The following is a 25,785-nucleotide window of genomic DNA, read 5'->3' on the forward strand; positions in this document are numbered from 1 at the left end:
CTGTCAGAGACGTCCAGGTGTGTTTGAGCCTTCGACTTACTGATGTTTAACGAGTGTGTTGATGCTGCAGGGCTCGAGTCCGGCCGACTGCAGCCATCTTCCTCCTGAACAGAGACGCAAGAAACTTCAGGGCCGCATCAATAACATCAACCAGGAGATCCAGAGAGAGCGCGAGCAGAGGTGACACACACACAGACACACACACACAGACACACACAGACACGCACACACAGACACGCACACACAGACACCGCGCACACACAGACACACACACACACACGCACAGACACACACACACGCACACACAGACACGCACACACAGACACATGGACAGACACCGCGCACACACAGACACACAGACACACACACACACACACACACACACACAGACACCACGGACAGACCTGCACACACACACACTGATCTGATTCCATTTTCTGTTCAACTCAGTGTTATTTACACAGCACCACATCACAGCAGCACTCTTACAGTATAAGTTACAGTATGAGGTGGTGACTTCGCTAGCGCACAAACGTTATCAGCGTTACCCACGAATAACTTGAAACAACTCTTTTATTCGCTCACCATATAAAACAAGAATTACACTCCAAACATGTTAAATAAGTATCAACTTTACATAAATATATGTAGTGCTTGTATATTGCTCTCACCTGAAACACAGCAAAACAGTTCAGTGTTACTGACGGCTTCCATTACAATAACTGGCCTGCGTTACTTTTGGATTATTTTGCCAGTCACCCGTTTGTCTGAACCGCCACTGCCACCTACTGGCGAAACTAAATATCGCCCTAACATCACATCAGGTGGGAGCAAATGAGCTTTTCGCTCTGTGCTATGATGCAACCTATTGTCACAACAAATAGCAAAAAAGATGATTGGGGGGGGGCTGTACATGAACACACAAGGAACGCATCTCAGACTTGTTCTTGATGCTCAAAATACTCAGGGTGCCACACCTCCATATTTTAGAATAGAATAGAATAGAATAGAAAACTTTATTTGTCAATTTCTTCAAATGTACTTGCCATACAAAGGAATTGAAATTACGTTTCACACTGTCCCATGCGTAGACATTGACAACAATAAAGTGCAGATGCACAACAAAAAAACAGCCCTAACAATAAGGTAATATTGAATAGGGACCTAAAAATAAATAAAATAAAGTGTTCCAACAGTGTTCTCTGGAAAATAGTATACTAGTCTACTATATAATAATATAAATAATGCTAAAAGAAATACTAAAAATATGTAGCAGCAGGTGTGTGCAATTGCAATGCAGAGGTAGTTGTTTCCAGTCAGGAATGTTTCCAGTTCTTGGTTCAGAGAGTGTTTTCTTGTTGGAGAGGGTGGGGGGGGGGTGGGAGGGGTAGAGTCCAGTCTGTCTTCCTATACTTCTGCCAATCTGGTGATTCTGCTGGCTAGGAGCCGGGAGGGAAGAGAGTTCAGCAGTCTCACAGCCTGGTGGATGAAGCTGTTGGTGAGCCTGGTAGTGCGGGAGCGGAGACTTCTGTATCTCTTTCCAGAGGGCAGGAGGCTGAACAGACAGTGCGCGGGGTGGGTTGCATCGTTGACAATTGTGATGGCTTTGCGGGTGAGGCGAGTGGTGTAAATGTCTTGCAGGGAGGGGAGTGGTACACCAACTATCCTCTCAGCTGCTCTCACAATGCGTTGTAGAGCTTTCCTGTTATAGTCAGTGCAGCTACCGCCCCACACAGTGATGCAGCTGGAGAGGATACTTTCAATAGTTCCTCTGTAGAATGTGGTCAGGATGGGTGGTGGAGCGCTTGCCCGCTTGAGTTTGCGCAGGAAGTAGAGGCGCTGTTGTGCTTTCTTGGCCAGTGATGCTGTGTTGGTTGTCCAGGAGAGGTCCTCACTGATGTGCACCCCCAGGAACTTGGTGCTGCTCACCCTCTCCACCGCAGCGCCGTCAATGGTCAATGGGGGGTGACAGGCGTGGCCTCTCTGGAAGTTGACAATAATCTCCTTGGTCTTACTAACATTTAGCAGGAGGTTGTTGTCTCTGCACCACGTGGTCAGGAGCTCAACCTCTTTCCTGTAGTGGGTCTCATCGCCCTTGGTGATGAGCCCCACCAGCGTTGTGTCGTCCGCAAACTTCACAAGATGGTTGGAGCTGTAGGTTGGTGTGCAGTCATGTGTCAACAGGGTGAAGAGCAGAGGACTGAGCACACAGCCTTGTGGAGCCCCCGTGCTCAGGGTAATGCTGTTTGAGACCTTGTTGCCCACACGCACCGCTTGAGGCCTCTGGCTGAGAGGCCAGATCTATAAAAAAAGATCTTTAGATCTATAAAAAAACTTGTGAGACTTTATCAGAGGTGTGAGCATCACAGCAGATCTCTTTGTGTCACTGAGGATAAAACAGAAAAACGTGAAGCAGATTTTCCTGGCCTGGCTTTTTATAGCAAATAACCAATATTCTGCAGTAGAACAAAAACAGAAGAAAACCATGAATCAACATGTGAACATGACCTGATGCTGCTGAAGTGAAGCAGAGCAAAGTTATAGAGGTTTGATTACACTGTAAAATGTAATTCTAGATGTTTGTTATTGTAACATATTATTCTATATCAGTTTGACGATAGATGACTGAAGTTGTTGTTATAGCACAAAATTACAAGTTAAAAATGTCCCAATTACACCAAATAAAGCTGACTCGAAAACTCATGTCCAGCTAAATCAGCAACTTATGTGAACTTGACAATATGGGGAAGTTGAGCACAGCAGGATTCAAAACTGCCTCATGTGACTGCTATCGAGGTGCGTCATGGGGAATTGGCGGTTAACGACATGCTCACTTTACTTGGACGTTTTCTAATCGTCTTCATTGGAATCTGCTTTCAAGGTGAGTAACATTGGTTATAATTTCAAGGAAAGAGAGCTACAAAAGTTGGAACATGTTTTGAATTTATGGCATGACGTGTGTTTTTCTCTTTTACCAAAATCTTTGCTTTAGCTAATGTAACTTTAGCCAACAAGGTCCAGCTTGTGTGTCATGACCAAACTTAACCTAATAAACTGAAATATGGCCTTTTTATGGGTAGCACTGACCAAATCAAAAGTATTGTGCCGCTAGCTTTAAGGTTGTACACTCAACCACTGTTGCGATATTAGCAAGCTAACTCAGCTAATTAATATAGCTTATTTCATATTGTCTCTGTACTTGTAAATTTCTTTGAAGTTCACAGGCTGTTGTATTTTGGTGGAAGTTCATTTTGGCAATATTTCCAATAACTGACTGGGTTCAAAAAGAACTATTTGGCAGGACTCCTGTGCCTCTTGTTATCTGTTTACTCCTATGTAATCACTTAAGTTGTTATTTACTGCTGCATGCTAAGCTGTGAGAGTGCATTGAGGACTGAGACAAAATATGATCTACAAACCAGCATTATATTATTTTTTTTATCAGATAGTCCTCCAGTGTGTTTATTTCTTGCAGTAATTATATTGTGCAGTTATTTCTTACCCTGAAATGCTTTATGCTTAACAACAGCTCCATTTTAACTTATTTTTGAACTCTTGTGATCAGTTTGACAAAATTGTGTGAGTTTCCATACTAAAAGAGCTGTAGTGATAAAATAATTGGCATCAGAGACACTGATTTTTGGAAGTCCCTTGGGTTGTGTCTGATTTTTTTTTTTGTTTGCATAATTTAACTTTTAATTTAACTGCATTCCCCGTATTGTAACAAAACTAACATTGTTTATATGTCAGAAAATTAGCAAACACGCATAAATGGCAACAACAATACAATTATAACATATATTTTTATTTTACTTATTTTAGATCTGTGAAGCCAAACTTGATGCTGGGCATTTGTTCTTGCCAATGGAGTCAAATGGTAAGTTACCTTTTGTGTTTTTTTTTTTCATACTGGAAACACCACAGATTATATTGTAATTTAATAGCTCTGCAGAACAAATTATATAACGATTGTAGTGTCAGGGTACTTTATTTTCACAGGTCTAGATGATCACATCTGTTTTTTTTCATTTAAATGAGGACTTGCAAACTTTGCACTTTTCTGTGGAAATTGCTGTCCACTTCCCTGCACATACACAGAATGTGGACAGTATTTCAGATCTAAAAAAGCCTTACAGGTTAATTTAAGAGATCATGTGGTCACAGAAGGAGTATGTAATGGACTTGCTGGCTTTAATGTAAAAAGCCTGTTGTGTAACTTTGAGGCAGTATATTGCTCATCAAGGTAAACATCCGAGGAATAAGAAAATTGTTACTTTTAATCAGTGTTCTTTTACGTCCCACATTTACTAAAGTTTTACATCACATAAGAGTTGTTTTTACACTCATTCTATTTTAAAAGATTTCAAGACAGAGCTTATTGTTCACTGAACGGCAGGTAAAGTGCATCTTTTTGTTTGTTTGCTTTTGTGTGTTTGTGTTTTCTCTAATGGGCCTCAGATGATGGTTTGCTTAAATTTGAGTCTCAAAGCATTTAAAAAAATTCTGCATGTACTCCCCACTAGGGCTGGGCAAAGCTACGATTTTCCTAATTGATGAATCTAGCAATTAATTTTTCGATGCATCGATTAATCTAACGATTCATTTTTCAATCCAATTTGATTTCGATTTGATTTGATTATCGATTATTTCCCCATTATTTGACTTGTATAGCAATTTCACATTTACTAATTTATGTATCTCAATGAAAAACACAAATTTCTTCATTTGAACACCTTATAATAATAAATAATTGCAAATTTTGCAAGTTATGCATTGGAGATTTAATCAAAACAAAATCCACAATGAAATTGTAGTACAATATTCTGTTTTTAACAAAAAATTAAATGTTGTGCAAAACAAATATGAATAAAGGAAATCATAGCAAAAAATTAAAATATAAACAGCAGCAATGGCGTCTTTGAACAAATAAAACGTAACATTCACTTTGCTCTCTGCAAAAAAAGTGCTCTTCGTTAACAAAATATCCACTTTGCTGCCTTCTCTCCTATTTCTGTGTGTGTGTTCAATCACGGTCATCACATGAAGTAGTTATGCATTGGAGTGGAGGAATGTTAGCATTTCTACATACTCAGCAGTCAGGCTTGCCCTTTTTTTGGTGACAATGTTTCCAGCAAATGAAAAAGCCTTTCAGATGGTGTTGATGTGGCAGGTACAGCCAGATATGATTTGGCTAAAGTTGCCAGTGTGGGGAATCTTGTTGCATTATTCTTCCACCATGTAAGGGGGTCATTATCCCTTGGAATAGGGGCTTCCCCAAAATACAACATACTTCTTTCCTCACCGCCTCATTTTCTCCATCCCCACCCTGGTCAGTGTTTTCATTACAGTCTTCCTCCTCAGAATCTGTACCCAACAAAGTGTCCAACACAGACCTCTTCTTCGTCGGGGGACTCGCTGAGGCTTCCTGTCCCACATGTTCCTGCTGTAACTGTGATCTCGGCTCCCTTTTGAGATCAAGTGCCTCCTTCTGTACTGTTACTTGCAGTTTCAGAGCATCTTCTGGAGAAAGGAATTTCAGTTCACGAAAACGTGGATCGAGGGCAGCAGCAATGAGTGACACATTTTTTTTCCATCTGCTTGAAATGCAGATACTTCTGGCTGCCACCTATACAAGATTTCCTCTTCTGCACAGTTCTGGAAAGAGTTCACTGCAGCAGAATCAAATGATTTGTTTTGGGTGGATTTCAGGAGACCTTTCAGCAGGGGGGGAAGAACAGAGACTGACATAAGACTGTCCACTAAGAACATTAGTGGCTTGCTCATAAGGCTTGAGCACCTCCTTCAATTCATCCAGAAGAATCCACTGATCACTTTTCAGATCTAGGTACTATTTCCCATGCTATGTGACTTTTGGATCTGAAAGCGTCGCAACCACTGGCCATCTCTGTTCCAACAGACGTTCAGTCATGTAGTATGAACTGTTCCATCTGACAGCGACATCCTGGATTAGTTTATGCTCAGCTGTACCCATCTGTTTTTGCTTCTGCTTAAGTTTGGTGCTAGCTGGCTCACTTTTCCTGATGTGCTTTACAAAGCCCCGTGCAGCTGATAGTGCCTTATCAATCTTGGGGTCTTTCAGTGCATGGTTTACAACCAGTTGCAGTGTATTCCCAGCACACCGATAGGACACCACTCCAAACTTCTCTTTCAGGATGTGGAGAGCTGCAACTATGTTACTTGCATTATCATGCACAATGGCAAGGACATTATGCAAGGAAATGTGGAATTTTTCTGCCACCTTCTCCACCCAGGAGGCAAGGTTTTCTGCAGTGTGGCGCTCTTCAACTGGCAGTGTTGCTAAATTGAAGGAGAGAAGATCCCAATTGTCATTAATGAAATGACAAGTTACTCCTAAGTAGGACTCTGTGACCAGACTTGTCCAAGCATCAGTGGTAAGGGAGATTTTGGATGTGGCCTTTTTTAGTTCATTGAAGTTTCTTACTTTCTCTCCATCATGTTTGTAAAATGACGCCTAGACGGCAGAGTGTAACCTGGTTGACTTTACATTTCTTTGAATCCCTCACCCTCAACCACAGCAAGTGGTCTCATGTCTTTTAAAATCATAGATAAGAGGCTCTCTGTAAGTACAGCCACCTCCTGGGGGGTGCATGGTGTACTTCTTCTGTGACAGTAGTCCTCCAGACTTTTCTGTTTGTTCCTGAAATCATAAATCACACCCAGCACACAGATGAATTTGAATAATTACAAAATAATTATATGGAAAGCATAATATCAAAATAATTTGATAAGGATCTGGTTGTTATATATGTAAATAAAAATATAAACCATGTATGTGCCTTACTGTTATGCCATGTGCCTTCATAGCATAACAGTAAGAGATTAATGATAATCACCAATGTTGAACATTCTATGATATGCAGCCATCGTGTTATTACATTACAAAAAAGCAAATCAAAGTAGTACAGGACTAAGCAGCAAGCAGACAAGAACAGAAATGTGCCCCCCCAACTGCAGACAAAATGAGTCTCAATGAGGACGCTTAAGTTGGACCTTTCTATTGCTCTAGCTCTTATGGAAGAATATTTACAAAAGATAACGTTTAAACAGCCATAGCTGATGGCACCTTTACTCGTGCAATGCTTTCTAGTCATTAGATGGCATAACTTTGACCTATAAGATCAAGCTGGAGAAGCAATACGTATAAAAAATACGTTCAAATAGGATGAAAGACATTAAACTTGACAAATCATGAGTTCGTTGTCCTTTTGCTTTTGCAAGCACTTTAACAATGTTGTAATAGTGTCCACGACACCTACGTTTAGCAGGTGGTGCATTATCCTTGTTAACATTTTTCCTCCGGCCAATTCGCTGTCTCACATTTTCGTCTTTCGCCGATTCTCATAATCAGCCTGCGTGCATTCCGACTCATTTTGCCAGCATGGGCCACAAATAAAAACCAACTAAACAGCAGCTGCTATATGTTACTGCTAAGCAGCTTAAATGAGTTTTGCATTTACGGAGGTTGGGTGTTTATCTCTGTGTCTATGAGTGAGTGTACATCTACGGGGGGGGGAGGGGGTCTGGATGAATTAAAGGGTAAAAACCAGCGTTAGTAAAAAAGTTGAAAACTTATGGTGGTTTGTCCTTTTCAGAAGCTGCTCCTGGATGCCGTCATTTGACGTGCTGGTGCATAGACGTCGTGCTTTTATAATAGGCCATTTCCACCTTACAAAGCCGGCAAACGACTGAATCACTTCCTTTTCTGTTAAAATATCCCCATACTGTAGAACTGTGTGTTCGGGTGGAGTGATTTAAGTCGAATGCAGCTGCCTCACTCCTGTTGCTGCTACTCGCTGCCGCCATGTCTGTTTTGAAAGTGACGACGCATCGACGCACATTTTTTTTACCTCGACGTATTTTCGTATTTTCGTCTCAGCCCTGCTCCACACCCCTCATCTTCCATTGGTCAGGTTGAAGCAGAATTTGCCTGTCTTACATCTGTTGACCTGAAAGGGTCCCTATTTGCTGGGCTTGACCAATATGGAGAGGTTCATGGAGCTGTACAAATCCAAGAGCGACATAGGAGGGCTAACTAGGCTCATAAAATGCCTCGATGATAATGTAAGTGTTCAACTGCTAAATGTTCTCCTTTGTTTAAGTTTAGGTTATCCAGTTCAACTGATGAACTCATTCAAAGAAAGCTGATAAGTAAAGTCTGTCATCATATTTCACAACTGGAAATTTAGTGTGTTAACTTTGACAGAATCTGTGTATATTGGTGGTAGGTTGGATTTCATATTCTACTTGAATGTCCTGTGAAAGCCTGATTCACAATCTCCAATAATAATCATGTATTGATGGAATTATGTAGCAAAAAGCTGTGTTGGAGCTGCTTCATAAACACTGTTTAAAATTTTTTTGGTTTTCTTTTTGACTTCTTTGACCAGAGCGCTACACAAAGGAAGAGCACAGAGGACCTCATTTTCTCAAGGAAGATCTCTCACACACTTTCAAGACTGTGAAGGTTAGCATTGTTTCTTTTAGTAAATTCAATAATTACAGCACCACAGTGAATTTTAAATGAAACAATCAAGATGTGATTGAAGTGCAGACTTTCAGCTTTAACTCAAAGGGTTAACTCCCTCCTCCCTGTAGATGCCACATGATAACATGTATGGTTTTCCTCACCAAATGTGTTATTACGAGATCTGTGACATTGGATTTGGTCTGGGTTTCAGAGAAACTAACTGACAAACTAGCATTTATATTCTTAGTTTCTTGTGTTTATTCATGTCTTCACCAGGGTCTTTGACATTTCGCTGCTGTACTGTTCTGCTTTGTGTTTGATTTCTCACATTGTATATTGTAATGCCAGAGATATTAGGATATTTAAGGGGTTGCAGTGGCTGCTACAGCTGTGGGGGGCAATACTTTGGTGAAATGTCCTGGACCCTGGAAAAGAGACTGTGTAAACTGGGTAAGCAATAAAGGTCACTGGCCCAGAGTCATTGGACAGCTGGGTAAAGGTGGATGCTGATATTCAGTGCCAGTTATGCAACCTGTCCAGCCATGTCTATATGCTCTTTTTTCATGCTGTTAATATAAGGGGAAAAAATAAACTCTTACTGATTAAAGAAGCATTGTCTGTGGAGCCACATTCTGATCCTGTAGTTTAGCTCCAGTTTGCACATTTCATGTATTCTCAGTCACATTTGGCTCAGAGCACAGCCAATATTTCGAATAAGTAAATTTAAATTTACATTTTTGTTCACATTCTGCAATTGAAGACATGCTCTGTTATTTATGAACATGGTCTTTGTTTAAAGCAAGACATGGATTTGTAACATGGTGGTGCATATCTCATTCTGAAAAAACTTTAACAACTAATAAGTGTTACCCAAAGTCAATCAGCATCATCCAAAGCATCAGTATGGCTCTTCTTCTATTGTGTAATTGTAATTGTGTATATTATTTTTTTGTCTTTGAACCCTTTCATAGTTGACGGGTATTGAAGACACATTTACTAAGAGGATGAAAGTTGGCATTGTGATGGTGAAAGAAGAAGACATCATTGATGTGTTGGTTGTCCTTGAGGCGGCAGTAATCCTGTCTAATCTGAGGGATGTCTCGAGTGCCATTTCCATGCTGATGGGTCTTCTTTTTGCTCTCAACATAGACTATCCAAAGGAACGTAAGGACACCTTTGAAGTCATTCAGAACGTCCTAATGAACATTGGTGGAAGGCAGTGCGTCTCACTAGTGCATGGTCTAAGAAACAGACTCTTGCGGAAAGCCATGCGGAACTGTAATTGTATGCTCACAGCATACAATTACCTTAGTGTTAAGGACAGTTTTTATTTTACTGTTTGTTTTTTTTATACTTGCAAGCTCCCATTTTCACTTTTGTATATCACTAAATGACAAGACTTTGCATTCCAGATTAGACAATCACTCTATTGTTCATGGTTTAAGAAACTTATGTGAACGACAATATAATGGTGGACTCTGCACATGCTTATCTCATGCAAGTCTGTAGTTTTTCCTTTGTTTTCCAATTGAGCAGACTGAAACGATGTTTCTGAAATATTCATATTATCAAATGTTTCAGAAGCATGTACTCATTTTCAGAGCAATTGGTTCTGTGGAATTTGTTGCAGTTGTAAATGAAGACAAATACAAGAGTTTGATGTCTTGTCATCAACAATTTTTATTTATTTCATTTTAAACTTCAATAACAGAACGTAAGGATAACTACATAAATAAATAGTTTTAAAAAACAAACAAACAACAACAAAACAACAAAACAAAACAAAAAACAAAACACAACAACAAAGGAAAAAAACAAAACAAAAACCAAAACAAAGGAAAGTTATCCTATTCTTTCTTCGCACACCAATCCCCACACCACCACTCTGTCATTACTCTTCTGTTCTTCAAGTTACAGAAAGCCAGCTTGTAAAGGGGGACCAAATACAATCATATTGATGCAATTTGTCTAATAAACCATAAGTCACTTTTTCGTAAGACGCCAACTTAGCCATTGTCTTTAGCCACTCTTCATAGGGAGGGGGGTTCTTTTTCCGCCAATGTCTTAGCAGGACCCGTTTGGCCGTAGTAAGAGCCAGAATAATCCATCTTTTTGTATAACTGGAAAAATCTCCATCAGAAAGTTCTGTGGTTATACCAAGTATGGACAGTTTTGGTGAGATACCAAATCTCCTTTTTAGAACACTGAAAATTACCTCCATTATATTTTCCCACCAATCCCGAAGTGCCGAACAGCTCCATAAGATATGTAAAATCGAAGCGTTTTGACAATCACATCTCCAACATTCGTCCGTAGGGGCCAGGGTCCATTTATACAATTGTTGCGGTGTTCGATGCCACCTATGGATTATCTTAAGTTGAATAAATCTACTGCCTGTTTCTTTATACATAGTATTAACATTTTGAAAACATGAATCCCATTCAACTGAAGATATGTCCAATGCCATGTCCTTGGCCCAGTAGCCCTTAACTTTCAGGAGAGGGTCAGCTGACCGTTCTTGCAATAAGTGATAAATCTTAGAGGTAATGCCTTTACCCAAGGGTGATCTTGAGAGCAGGACTTCCACAGGGCTGCCCACGGGACAACTCAAGGGGGTTCCCAGCCACTTCGATAATGAACTATGTATTTGGACATATCTCCAGAATTGATTACGCTTCAACTTATATAACTCCACAATTTTATCAAAGCTTAAAAAACATTTAGTCCCACAGTCAAATAAATCTGATACATTAAGAATGCCTGCTTTACGCCACTGTAACCAGTCAACCGATGTCCCTCCAATTAAAATTCTTTTATTCCCCCATAAGGTTGCCGAAGGTGATTTAATAAAGTCCCAGCGACCTGCCCTATGTAATTTACACCACAATGTCTTCGCGTTTGCAATTATAGGATGGGTAGTTTTATGACTGGTATCAAACAGCTCCCTCCAAGGAGAAATACCGCCATTAACTTCCGTCTCTATATGGGACCAGATGGGTTTAACTGGTGCAGTAGGTAACCAAGCTCTAGGTTGTTTCACGTTCATCACCCAACAATACCATTGGAAATTAGGCAATGAAAAACCTCCTTGTTTTGCACTCGCTTGAAGTTTCTTAATACTTAATACGGTGCGGTGAGCTACCCCAAAGAAACTGCCGGATCAAAAAGTCTAGATCTTTGAAATACTTATCTGGAATGTGTAATGGAATATTAGATAAAATATAAAAGATCATGGGTGCAGTCATCATCTTAATACAACTAATTTTACCCCATATTGTGAGACGCACTCTGGACCATCTACCAAATTCCATTTTTATTCTTTCAAACATTGGCTCCATATTTGCTCGAACCATCTTAGTGTAATCCGAGGTAATTTGTATCCCCAAATACCTCAAACCATTCACGGACCACCGAAACTCCCACTGTTTAAATAAAGTATGGGGGCAGTGTCCTGACATAGGCATTGCCTCTGATTTATCCCAGTTGACGCGATACCCTGAAAGCAGCGTAAAGCTTTCTATACATTCTAATAGGGCTGGAATTGACTTCCCAGGCTGGGTCATAAGTAACAACATATCATCTGTATATAATAGAAGCTTATGTTGACTATTACCCATCAAAATTCCAAATATATTTACATTATTTCTCAGTTTTTGTGCCAGAGGCTCTATAGCAATTACAAAAAGACCGGGGCTAAGGGGACAACCCTGTCTTGTGGATCTCTGTAAAAGGAACAGGTCTGATATGAGCCCATTCGTCAATACTCGCGCTGAAGGCGAATCATATAATATCTTTATCCACCTAATAAAATTATCACCAAAACCAAACTTTTCTAATGTCTTAAACAGATAATCCCACTCAACACAATCAAAAGCTTTTGCAGCATCCAGCGATAGGGCCACTGTTGGATATACTGAATCATATACATAATTTTGCAAATTAACCAACCGCCTAATATTATCTGAACCATAGCGGTTTGGAACAAAACCAGATTGGTCTGCATGAATTATTTTCGCCATTACTACTTTTAATCGACCCGCTAAGACCTTTGCCAAGATTTTTTGGTCAGAATTCAGCAAAGATATGAGGCAGTAACCACCTGGGTCTAAAGGGTCTTTCCCAGTTTTAGGAATAAATATTATAAGTCCAGAGTGCATTGACTGAGGTAATGAGCCTACTTTGAACGCCTCATTATAAACATTGAGCAACAGGGGACTTAACATATCCTCAAATGCTCTATAGAAATCCAATGGTAACCCATCTAATCCTGGAGCTTTATTAAGTGGCATACTGTTAATTGCACGGGTAATCTCCTCCACTGTAATTGGAGCATCTATAATCTGCTGGTCAGTAGTAGAAAGCTGTGGCAGGTTTAAATCAGTAAAGAATGCTTCGAATTTCTGTTCATCTAAACTACCTTGTGTAGAATAAAGATTATTGTAAAAGGCCCTGAATCCATCATTTATATGTCTAATAACCCCATCTGATTGTCGTATGCCTGGGATATGGTTCATACTGTCTTTCTGTTTAAGACGGTATGCTAATAAACGACTCGGCTTTTCTCCCATTTCCCAATATGCTTGATTAATGCGAAATAAAGCGTATTCTGCCTTTCTGTTGTACAGTACATTCAACTTATATTTAACTTTAACAATTTTATTCAACATAACTCTGTCTTTTGTATGGGAATGTACTGCCTCAAGTGCCTTTAATTTGGCTTCTAACATAATGATATTCTTGTTAGCTGCCTTCTTTTTAAAGGAAGCGTAAGAAATTATTCTCCCCCTTAAGTATGCCTTCATAGCATCCCACCAAGTAGCCAATGTAGTGTCCTCACGATTATTTGTCTGTTTGTAAAATTGTATTTCATCTTTTATCAATTTAATAAAACGAGAGTCTTTAATTAAGGACACATTTAAATGCCATCTGCGGCTTTGAGGAATCTGTAAAATATTTCCAAGACATAGAAAAATTGGCGCATGGTCCGAGATTACTATATTACCAATACTTGAATCTATAGAGTTATTCACTAAGGCTTCAGAAATAAGAAAGTAGTCGATTCTAGTATAAACATTATGAGGCGGAGAGTAAAAGGAATATTCCCTGCCTTCTGGATGCATTGTCCGCCAAATATCATTCAGACCTAAATCTGAGGTCATCTGCCTTATGGCAACTACAGATTTACTCTCTGTGCCTCTCCTAGGAAGTGATCTATCTAGGTCTTGATCCAATATTTGATTAAAATCTCCTCCTACCACTATTTGTGCACCTTCTAATTCCAAAAGATACTGTGACAGGTTATGAAAAAAGGCGGGTATGTCCGCATTAGGTGCATAGATATTACATAAAATTATTGGTGTGTCCAGTAGTTGTCCATAAACCAATATAAATCTACCTTCCTTATCTGTTATTACTTTTGTTTCAGTAAAGCTAACTGCTTTATTAATCAGAACCGACACTCCCCTACTTTTACCAGTTCCAGGACTGGAAAAGACTTTACCTACCCAGGAACATTTAAGTTTTAAGGCTTCTGATTTACACATGTGCGTTTCTTGAATAAAGGCTATATCAACTCTTGATAACTTTAAATATGTTAATATTTTCTTCCTCTTAATCCCGTTATTCAACATTCCAGCTGGCTATTTTGAAATCTGTCTGTCTATCCATGTTACAATGTGGGATTCCATATAATACTCCAATTCATAAATATATCCATTGTAGAGGGTGGTTTTATGTGAAGATAAACCAATTTATAAATACAAGGATTCAAAATAAATAGAAACAAACTGAAAACAGCTCCAGCAAAACTCCAGCCAGAAAAAAGGAAAAAACAAAAAGCAAGACTAATTCTTGCTAACACTGGAAAACCTAGGGTTGGTGGTCACCGGTGCCCGGCTAGCAATCCAGCACATAACTAGTAGTTTATAGGGATATTTAAATTAGTCGAGTAAAAAGAAAAAAAAAAAGAAAATCCCTGCACCAAACCCATCTAACAACACGTTAAACACACTTACATATGGTAAAGTACTTCACCATCCCCGATCACAAAGCAAAACAAAAAAAAAGGCAGAAAGTGCCACTTATCTTAAGGGAACATATTCTTAATAAATTTTGCAGCCTCCTCCGGTGAAGAAAATCTGTGCCTTGCTCCATTGCGTTTTATTTCTAGAGTGCCAGGGAAAAGCAGCGAGTATTCCACTCCTTTTTCTCTCAACTCCAACTTGATTTGTTTGAAAGACATGCACCGGTCCATGGTTCGTCGGGAGTAATCCGGAAAAAACATTATCTTCGCCCCACGCCATAGAATCTGGCCTTTCTCTCTGGCCACCCGAAGGATGTCTTCCTTATCCCGATAACGGAGTAAGTTAACCATAACAGGCCGCGGTCGTTCTCCCTCTCTCCTACTCCGTTTCGGCGGACCCATAGGAACACGATACGCTCGCTGTATTTCTAGCGTACGGGGCTCCAAAGTTAAATCCAACATTATGGGGATCTCCCGCTGTAAGAACTTGATCATATCCTCTCCTTCTATTAACTCGGGTATACCAATTATCCTGATATTACAGCGCCGTCCTCTGTTGTCCAGATCTTCAATATGGTTCCGTAAGTTCTCAATTTCTTTTTGAATAGTGGGTAATTGTGGCTCTGACGCACGGGTTGCCTCCTCAAGAGTTGCAACCCGACTTTCCACTTCTTCCATGCGGGCACTCAACGCATTAATTTTACCTTCGATCTCCTGAACAGTCGTTTTTATCTGTTTCGTGTCTTTTTCAATATTATTTGTCGATGTCCGAATGATTCTTAACTCCGCAACCAACTCGTTTAATGTTAATTCTCCTCCCGAGGCTACACACGTCGCAACGGCTGGGTCTTCCTGAGGCCTGCTGACGTAGGCATCCATTTTCTTAGTAGTTTTAGCTTGTTGTTCAGGCGGAGGGTCTTTAGCACGCTGCGCCCTTCTAGTTTGCCGTTTCCGCATTAGTTCACGAAGGCTAGTTATTTAAAGGCATTTCACATACATGTGCCAGTACACAATGTTCCAAAAAAGACGGTGCATGCTATTACTATATCTATTTTCAGTGTGCAAGTTGCAGAGCAACTCTTTTCAGGCTGCCATCTTGTCGGGAACCACAGCGCCACCGGTTTGATGTCTTAGTTGTTATAAACTGATCTTTACTGTCACTTAACAGTAAAGGTTTTGTACTATTTTAATATTTCATGTTTTATGCTAACAGGTGTGACTGAGCACAATGAAGTTTAAACATTTTGCAAATGTAAAGAATAATTTTTCTAATATAGCAAGTGTCACGTTGATACATTACATTAATTCAGACTTGTTGTTAATTTTAACAGTTTTTATCTCATCCTGTTGAAAGTCTGATGAGTTCATGCCATGGTGAGGATTCTGTTGACCAGCTGTCCACAATTCACAAGAATCGCTACTGCTTCTAGAGTATTGGTCAGAATTTAATCAAACTTAATCACCCAATCTGTCTTCACTCAAACTGGGCTCAAGACCAGGTTCAAATTTATTGTTTCACAGGGAGCAGCCTATGAGTTTTGATGGATTGTGAGCCTGATGAGCTACGTCACTGATTTTTCTGTTTCTCAGATGACTAAGATGGCACAATAAATGTTGAATGTTGGGTGCTCATGAGTAATTGTCTTGTCATGTTCTTAAAACAAACTTTCTGCATGAAATGATCAGATACACTTTAATGGAATCTGTGGGTTTTAATTTTTTTCTGTAAACAACAGAAAATTAATTTAAAGGATAGATATTTAAACCTGAGATCTAAGATAAACCTAACAGGTAGTTTTTAATTGCTCAGTAGTGCAATTAATCATTAATGTGATCTGAAATTGATTACAGCCCCTCTACTGTTTGCCAGCGCAGGTTTTGTAAAGCAAACTTTTCTAGTGCTCACACTCTAAGCTGCTTCAGCGTCAGACGTTTAAATCAGGAACACAGATCGAAATAATCCGCTGTGACCAGAAACAGAACTGAGCTGGACAGGATGACCTGGAAATGACCAGAGCTGAACTGGATCCAGCCCGATCCCATGTGAATCCATGAACCTGTTATGTTTTGTATCTGTCCCGATCTTTAACTGGACTCGGATCTGGTTCATGGCAGCCTATGATTGGGTGGATCCGATTCAGTGAGCAGGTCAAGTTCACAGAGTCTGTTACAATGGTAACTGATGGTAAGTTAACACTCTCTTTGGAGGTTGATATTACAGTTTCAGCTGAACCTGTTCCCTGGATCAGCGAACCTCAGCAGAGTTTCATGTTTTTAGTGGCGCCAGAGGTGGAACTAGCTCAGAGGAAGAACCGGGTCTGGAGCTGATCCAAAGTGCTGTCTCATTAGTGAGACGGGTGTTGGTCCTGGTGGGGGACTCTGTGCGTGTGTGTGCATGTGTGTTAATGGTTCTGTGTCATTTCAGGGACGCTTTGCTGAAGATGAGGGAGGTTTATGAACGAAGTCCTCAGATGGGCGATGCCAGCAGTTTGGAGCCTCGACTGGATGAAGTGAAGCAGAACCTGCACAGGCTGGAGGAGGAGCTGAGGAGGAACCAGGTCTCTGTAAACACATAGCACGTACACACATTATTTTATGACTTAGAAATTGGATTAGTGGGTGAAGAACCTATCGATAGGAAGCTCACTAAGCCAGAGGAGGATGTGCTAGTTAAAAGGCTCAGTTTTGCCACGACAGCAACAGAAACAGCAATAAGCATTACAAAAGTAACACAACCTGAAGCAGAGCAAATCAGGATGTGGGTTTCAGGGGCCTTCTCCAGTGCGAAATACCTCTTTCCAAAATCAGGCTGTGACGGGCAGCAGCGAGGGAGGGGGACGCACCTGAGCAATCACGCCTCGCCGGCTTAAAGTCTGAACTGGGTCCTGTCGGTCTGTTGTTGTTAGTGTGTGTGACGGGAAAGCTTCGGCCGGTAGTACTGAAGATGCTGAAAAGCGTGAAACTGTGGATATTTCACAGTGGTGCTAAAACCTGGGATGGGGGCATGGCAGACGCGGTACCGGGCCAGCCAGGGGAGGAGCTGGCCCAAATGGTGGCTGAAATGGAGGCCACATGGAGGGAGCTGGTGGCAGCGTCTCGTGCCGCATGCAGACAACTGAGAGGCTGGCAGCTCAGTTTGGGTCCTGGCCACCGCCACCACCCAAACCCACCATCCTCGACCGCGTGGGAGTGGCTGACGTCCAGGCTGCTCCAGCACCCGTGTCAGCCCCCAGGATGAGACCACGCCCCGCCATACAGGCCATCACGTCCGACAAGGGGAGTCGCACCGGAGGAGGGAAAGCAAAGGAACACAGATTTGTAAAGGAAGCTCTAAAACATTCCAGCTGGGTCTTTATCAAATCAGTGATGATGGGACACTCTTTGGGGATGTTACTGATTTTGGGAAGAGAAGACTGATGGTTTGAAAAAAGAATAAAACAGGCCGTCAACAGTGAATCCAAAACATTGTTCCACTTGCTCTAGGCTTAGTCCTGTAGGTTGGTCCTTGTGACGTCAGCGCTTTATTTCACATCATATGATGATCAATATTTGAAGAAGAAGCAACTCAAAGGGGGATGACCTGGGAGGAAGAAGATGAAGAACCCACCTGGATGATGTTCACAAACTTAAAGAATCAGAATTAGAATCAGAATACTTTATTGATTCCTAGGGGAAATTATTTTGGTTACAGTGCTCCAGTTTAACAGTAACAAAGACAGTCACTACACTAAGTAAGAAATAGACACAATATATACAATGTATATACATGCATATGTGTATATATATATATATATATATATATATAAATCACATATTGATAAATAGCTGAATGAGAAGAAGAAGAGTGTAGCTATATACAGTGTGTTAGATGGAGGAGATGCAGGGGAGATGGCCACAGGCAGGAATGATTTCCTGTGTCGTTCAGTGGTGTTCTTCGGTACTCTGTCTCTCACTGAACGTGCTCCTGTGACTGACCAGCATGTCATGGAGTGGGTGGGAGGTATTATCCAACATTGTCTTTATTTTGGATAACATCCGCCTCTCTGACACCACCTTAAGGGAGTCCAGCTCCATCCCTACAAACATTACTGGCCTTACAAATCAGTTTATTGAGTCTGTTGGCATCTGCGGCCCTCAGCCTGCTCCCCCAGCATGCAACGGTGTAGAGGATCGCACTGGCCACCACAGACTCCAGTCACCTTCTTTTTTCAAACCCATGACTGGTTGAGAGCAGTCTTTATGTGACCCTGTAAGAGGAGAGGGTCGAGGGGTGTGAGCAGTGTGGAGTGCTTTTGTTCTGCCTGTATGTAAACCAGGGCTGGATCCTCAGAGAGACTGCCGTCAGCATGGACGCCATGGCGTCTCTCTCCCAACCATGCTCGTGTTTATTAGAAGGTGTTAGCTCATTGTTGTCTGTAGGCTTTGTTAATTATATTTCCATAACAGTTTGCTGGATTCCTCCTTCCTCAAGATGATTTTCCTCCTTCTGACTTGGTTTCCATCTGCTGAAGAGATTTCCTTTTTCCACACTGACAGTCTCCCAGATAGTGTCGATCACTGTGAAAACAACCAAAGCTGAACTCTTGAGTATCAAAATATTGCTGTGGCGGAGAGCGTTCATTCATTTGAAATGAAAAAACAAATGAAGAAAGAAAAGCGTATCCATTCTGTACTGAACACACACCCTGGGCTGAGTTTGATCAACTTCCTGTCACAGTGTGTGTCAATGTGTCTGTTTGCTCTGTAGAACAGACCTTAACTGTCCTTGCACATATACAACAAAACTGTGGAAGCCCCACCCGATTACTGTGGGGAAAGTAATGAAGCTGTTACAAAGTGGCTTGAGTGCAAAACACCACAATGCACTTCAGTAATGTCGTGTGCATTTTGTAAATTGTGTTTCTGTGTGTGCGCACAGGTGTGGCTGTCAGAGGCCGACAGCAGGCTGTCTGATCACAGCACCAGGAGACAGAGCGGAGGCTGTGGGTTAAATTCCCAGGCAACTACACCAGGCAGCACCAGCCTCAAACAGCTGGACAACCGCAGCCCAGCCAGCAGAGAGAGGTAGTTTCTGACGATGATTGACCATTAATGACATCATTTCTGGGATTTCCTTTTTTCATACCTGTCCCTCTCCTCACCTCTCTGTGTCTCCGCCTGACGCTCCTCAGTCCCGATGGCAGTTACACTGAGGATCACAGTGCTGAGCTTCACTTTAAGTCTCGTAGTTCAGAGTTTGATGATGACTTCGACGATGAGGAACCATTGCCGAGTATTGGAACCTGCAAGTCTCTGTACCCATTTCAAGGTACTCTGCAGCATTTAAACATCAGCCGTTCCACTTTACAATGACATGTAAAATCTCACAAATGTCACAAAGTATAAACCCAATCAGTCCTTTGGGATGTTAGAAACCTCTTAGAACAAAGAAAGTTGCAGCTGAAGCAGGCTGAGAGAGAAGCAACAAACACTGAGCAGCAGAAACACCTGCAGACAGGTAAATGGGCTGAGGATAAAGCCCGTGCTTCGTCCTCAGCCAGATACACACATGCAACGCAATTAATACATAGTTAACAACATGTTTTCATATAAATCACTGAAATCCAACAACCCAGCGCCAAAACTCCAGAAAAGTTCATTTATCTCCCTGTAACAAGCTTCGTTGACAGATGAATCTCCTCAGATAGACTCCGATTTCCACGTTAGAGTCAAAGTGTATTTTGCAGATCTAATTTTCAAGCGATGATCAATTCTGATTGGTTGTGAGGTTGGCGAGTCACTCTGGTGTGGTCCAGGTGAAACACTTCTGTTTCTCTGTGGTATCAGCATGTTGTTGATCATCCTCAGGTCAGAATGAGGGCACTCTGTCGATGCTGGAGGGGGAGCTACTTTCTGTGGTGGAAGAAGACAAGGGTGACGGCTGGACCCGAGTGCGCAGGAACCTGGAGGAGGAGGGATATGTGCCAACCTCTTACATCAAAGTCTTCCTGGACAGCAGCGCCAAAGGTGCCATGACCTACATATGACCTCTCAATGACCTTTAAATTACCTCACCTGACACCAGGTCGGGTCACATGACCTCAGACCTTTGACTCATGAATGTCACCGTGCTAGTTCCTATGGTAACAGCAGCCTGCCTTGCTGTGCTTTGCCTGTCTGTGTGCCAAACTTGAGCTGTGTGACACACCTGTACAACTCCAGGGCAGGTGTGTCTCTGAGGCTCACATCAGACACCGATGATGATCAGTTTTCTTTGTGTAATGCTAATTTAATGCTAACTTGGAAAGATATTTAGTCTGAACAGTAATGTCTGAAACGGAGAAAAACAAAAGGATCAGTAATCTGGATTAGTGTCATTTGTAGATTTCAGTTTTTACGTTGACTTTTTCAAATGTTTGGTTACTTTGGTTTTAATATTCCAGACGATAACATGTTTAAGGATTAAAGTCTGCAACTGTCTGCTAAGTTAGCTGCTAGCATACCATAACCTCAGGCCCTTTTAGCATAGCCTTGGCAGCTGCTGCAATAGTTGATTTCCTGAGGATGCTCAGGGAGGCATGTCAGTGAGAATGAATTATTAAAGTTTGTCTATATTACGTTATTACTGCCATGACAAATAATCTGAAAGCGGATCTCTTAACGACACCTTTAGCTTAGACTACGTCCACACTAGAAGCGATCGCAGTGGCGTGGCAAACAGAGGCTGCAGAAAGCAAATGACGTTCCACGACTTCAAGCGACTACAGGCAAAATAAGCGACTGGAATCTTGAGTTAAACCCAAGATAAACGTTTCCTACCTCCCAGTGAGGAAATAAAGTGACTACCAGTGTGAGTGAAGAATACGACTGATTGATACTAAGTCCTTTCGGGAGTCACCCGGGGCCCCGAAGTGTCTGTAATTCACAACGAGCAAATTGCGTCGAGTGTGGACGCAGCTGGAGGCCGAACTGTCGTTTTCTCATTCAGCCAGACTGAAAGCGATCATCAGACTGCAGCTTTTCCAGAGAGGACTGTGGGGTTGTTGTGGCTTTGAGAAGACTGCGCTCAAACGGCGGCACAGTTGTCATAGTTACCTCATGTAAAAGGGGATGAGATGTTTTGCCTTTTTCTGTTCGAATCCAGCAGCTTCTCTGTTAACGAGTAAACAGATCTTTGTGATACGTCCAATCAGAGAGGACTGTTAGCCAGTTAGCGCTGGCGAGGATGTTATCGTGCTATACGGCTACTATATTGATATCCAGGGTTGGGCTGAAACAGTAATTAATGAATTGAGATGATGCCTTAAACCAGAAGTCAGCTGAAGTTTACATAATTCATTCAGTGCGTTCCGTTTGTCGTTTTTTATGTTTCTCGTTTTATGTTCATGTTATCGTTGATAAACTTGCCAGAGTTCACCTTTATTGGTTCATGTGCTGATTATTTTCTCACTTGATCGATGATCTGAAAAATAAAAGCTTAGTTCAAACTGTAATCTGTTTTTTAAATCAACATGATTATTTTCAGACGAATAAAAACAGCAGAGGAGCTTCAGTTCACCTCCTGTCAGGGCCCGAGTGTCTGCTCCCTTTATTATTATTTCACGTCTTTGCTAAAGAACAAATGAAATTCTGCATGTTCGTCAGGTCTGGCGAAAATGTTCATGTTTCATTGGTTTGACATACAGAGAGTCGGGAATGGTTCACCTGTGATAGTACTACCAGCACATGGTTTGAGCTGCATGAATGAAATTTGGTACACACGTGTAACATGTTGAGATGATCGAAGAAGTCTGCGGGCCAATTAAACCCAAACCTAACAGGAACTTTGAATTGAAGATGCCATTTTGGCAATTTCCTGGCACTTTTGCCAACTCCTCCTGGGGATTTTATCGGTTCACCTTAATATTTGGTCAGTCTAAACTACAGACCTGGGCCTATTTCATTTGTTGAAATGAACATATTTCAGCTGCCATATTTGAAACTGGTCACAGTGCCATCTACAGGGAACAGGAAACTGCATGTTCTGCACTTTGGGTTAAGGAGTTGATCTTGGGATACATTGAAAACTGTGAGCTTTCGTCAGTGGGCGTGACCCTGGCGGCATGGTGAATTTTTGTGTTTCACCATGAAGACCTGCTATCACTTACAGACATCATTCACAGGCATGCTAAGAGTTCTGCCCTGAGCTGATGTACATTCCCACTTTGGATATTAGTTACAGCCCAATGTTATGTTTTATAGTTTGACGCACTGCTTGTCCCAGGTTGAGCCCATCTGCCTCAAAAGCGGTGAGAATAAACATCAGACCCCCAAGATGTTTCACTGTGAAAATTGTGAGTTTCATTGAGCCGAGCGATCTGGTGCCATCGCGATTCACTATGAAACAGGAAGCAGCTTTTGAGGGCCTTGGAAAGCTTGAACACTCATGATATTTGGCACACACGTCCGTGTGAGTCTGCTTTCCAGGTCTGTAGCTCTAAACACTTGTTGGAAAATGGCTCCGCAGCGCCCCCTGCAAAATTTCAAACATGCAGTCCCTGCACTATGTTTAATGTATGAGTCTGAAATTTGGCAGCCTCATGTGCAACATCAATATATACAACTCTAAATCCAACAGGAAGTCTGCCATTTTCAGGCCTCGTACTTTAACAAACTCCTTCTAGGGCCCTGATCAGATCAACGGGATCTTTGGTGAGTGGAATCAAAAGATCTGGTGATGTTAAACTGTGAAGCTTTTTAGTTGTTGTGAAGTGCTGCAGTCATGGCAGCACACCGGGTTTTTATCATTCGCCACGAAGCACAACGCTGCTGTAACTCCAGGATACGTTTTCCAGTTTCTCCCAACCTTCACAGGCATGATGATAGTCCAGGCTTGAACACAGTGATATGCTATTTGTCAGCTATATTTAGAGTTTCGCCTGCTGGGAACAGGAAATACGCAGTAGGATAGAACCATCATCCAATCTGGGTGAAAGTTTAGTCTGTGTTTCCCACGCATGCTATATACAGTGTGACATATGGTTATGTCGGATTCTCTGTTTTCACCTGGTGGGTATAGGAGGTTTTCAGCATGGCTCAGCGGGGCGGGGTGCGAGGGCCCTCCCATCGCTGCTTGCAGCTTTAATTACTATTGCTATAAAATGGTGGTGTTAGGGTTAGCTGACGTTCTCAGCAGCAGTCTGTCTCACTCTGTCTGTTCTAACGTATCTGCCTGCCTGTCCACCTGTCTCTCTCTCTCCACTCTCCCTCTCTGTCTGTCCTATAGGCTTTGTGCAGAATAGTCGGCTAGTCTAGCGAGTTACTCGACCAGTGAAGACGTCTCTCCACAGGAAGTGATGTAAGAGCTCAGAGGAGGTCTGGTAACAATTTTTCATTGAACAGTGTTGTTTTTCAGGATCTCAACCAACCAGTCAGCTGGAAGACTGCTTTCTTCTTCTTCTTTTTTTTTTTGAGAGACAAAAACCTCAGAACCTAATCAAAGATCCATGAGAAACCAATCAGAGATCAATGGGAAATCGGATCACAGATCCATGAGTAGCCAGTCAGATCCAGAACCATTTGGAAAGCCAATGCAACCCAGTCAGATCAATTAGAAACCATCTGAGATCCATGTGAAACCAGTCACATCAATGAAAACCCAGTCAGAGACCAATTAGAACCCAATCACAAACAAATCGGAGATCAAGGAGAAACCAATCAGTTAATAAATCAGAGGAGATGATTGTAGTAAGAAATGATTCACCGTTCCAAACATTTCTGATGTATAACTGAACGCTGACTTGTGTTTGTGGAAAAGATGAAGATGTATTTCTGATATTTGAACTTTGTTCTTCAAACTCTTCATGTGAGGACTTTATTGATCAGCTGAATGATCGACTATGTTGTGGTCACCACGGTTATTGTGAAATCACTGTGGGCGTGGTCTCTAAAGTGACATTTAAACAGACAAGTCGACTGCATGTAAATACAAATTGTAGCTGCAGGAGTAGCCCTGCCCCCTATCGCCCTGCCAATATTAGCCCCACCACAGGCAGTAACAACCCAGCCCCTCCTATTAGCCCGCCCATTGATGATGATGTTATTGACTGTGTAAAATGTGAACCTTTTTTTTATTTTATAGTGAAATACTGATCAGTTATTTATTGTTTTAGTTTTTCTTTTTTTATTGAGATGTGAGTCTGCTGATCATGCTCTTTTCAATTTCCCGTATGTTAAACTTTCAAAATAAAGTACACTCAGAATCAGTGTGCCACTTGTCTTCATTCAGACTGCTCACACTTGTCAGCTTCTGAGGTGTGTGACCTCTGACCCCTGTAAACTCTGACCTGGACACTGAGACTCTCCTGCAAAGTTTTTAAATCAGACAGAAGAGGAAAAAGGAAAAAACTCGTCTGTGGTATGCTCAGTCGTAAGTGACAGGACCACCCAAAAGATCAACAGATTTACATCTAATGACATCAGCAGGTACTTTAATCAGCTGATTAACAGCACTTCTTCCTCTGGAATCTGTCGATGTTCCTCAGGTAAAGACACAGACTTTAGATGTTCTATAGAAGATTCCTTAAAGCCAAATACAAAGTGCAGGAGGAGATTATAATCCAATGTTTCCTTCAGGAAATGTAAAAGGACAGTAATTATGTGTGAGTGTAATCAGGGAAAGACCTGACCTTAAACAGGAGACCGTGACCTAACAAAGTAAAACAGTGAGTAGTGTGGAAGTTTGGAGAAACTGTGGTGGGATTGCTGCTGTCAGGACCTTCAGAGAGCCAGACAGGAGCGCCGGGATTGTCAGCCTAAATCACTGAAGCTGTAATAATCTGCTTTGAACTGAAGTTGGATCTAACTTATGTGAAAACATGTTGTGTTTGCAATATTGCATGTCCGTGCTTTAAAATATAGACAGTCAGTGGCAAAAGGATGGATAAATCTATGCTGTTCCATTTCAGGCAGAGCCTTCCCATTCAAACCCACTAACGAGACTGATCAGTTTCAAAGGAATCATCTCTTAACCTGTTGAGCACCAAAGGGTTTTCTGAGCTTCCTCCTCAAAAATGACTTGCCCAAAACGGATGGAGTATTTCTCTGCAATTACAAACTCTGTATAAACAATACTGGTTTCAAAATAACGCTAAAACTTGATTGAATTCAATTCAATTTTATTTATACAGCGCCAAATCACAACAAAAGTCGTCTCAAGGTGCTTTATATTGTACAGTAGATACAGAGAAAAACCCAACAATCATATGAGCCCCTATGAGCAAGCACTCTGGCGACA

The 25,785-nt window shown here is 41.5% G+C and overlaps 1 protein-coding gene and 1 pseudogene across 1 annotated transcript in view; one reads left to right on the forward strand and one right to left on the reverse strand.

Moving 5' to 3' along the window:
- Positions 1 to 24,755, forward strand: part of fnbp1a (formin binding protein 1a) — a 40,224-nt gene extending 15,469 nt beyond the window's left edge. The window contains exons 13-18 of the mRNA XM_084945323.1: positions 71 to 180; positions 16,957 to 17,089; positions 19,450 to 19,595; positions 19,703 to 19,839; positions 20,379 to 20,537; positions 23,776 to 24,755. Coding sequence (XP_084801449.1) covers positions 71 to 180; positions 16,957 to 17,089; positions 19,450 to 19,595; positions 19,703 to 19,839; positions 20,379 to 20,537; positions 23,776 to 23,804 — 714 coding nt within the window. The 3' untranslated portion in view covers positions 23,805 to 24,755. The remainder of the gene's footprint in view (positions 1 to 70; positions 181 to 16,956; positions 17,090 to 19,449; positions 19,596 to 19,702; positions 19,840 to 20,378; positions 20,538 to 23,775) is intronic.
- Positions 4,857 to 7,845, reverse strand: LOC146376988 (E3 SUMO-protein ligase ZBED1-like; annotated as a pseudogene).
- Positions 24,756 to 25,785: the final 1,030 nt, after the last annotated feature.

The sequence above is a fragment of the Perissodus microlepis genome, chromosome 12 (assembly GCF_051167445.1).
Source record: "Perissodus microlepis isolate ML-2025 ecotype Zambia chromosome 12, ASM5116744v1, whole genome shotgun sequence".
NCBI lineage: Eukaryota > Metazoa > Chordata > Actinopteri > Cichliformes > Cichlidae > Perissodus > Perissodus microlepis.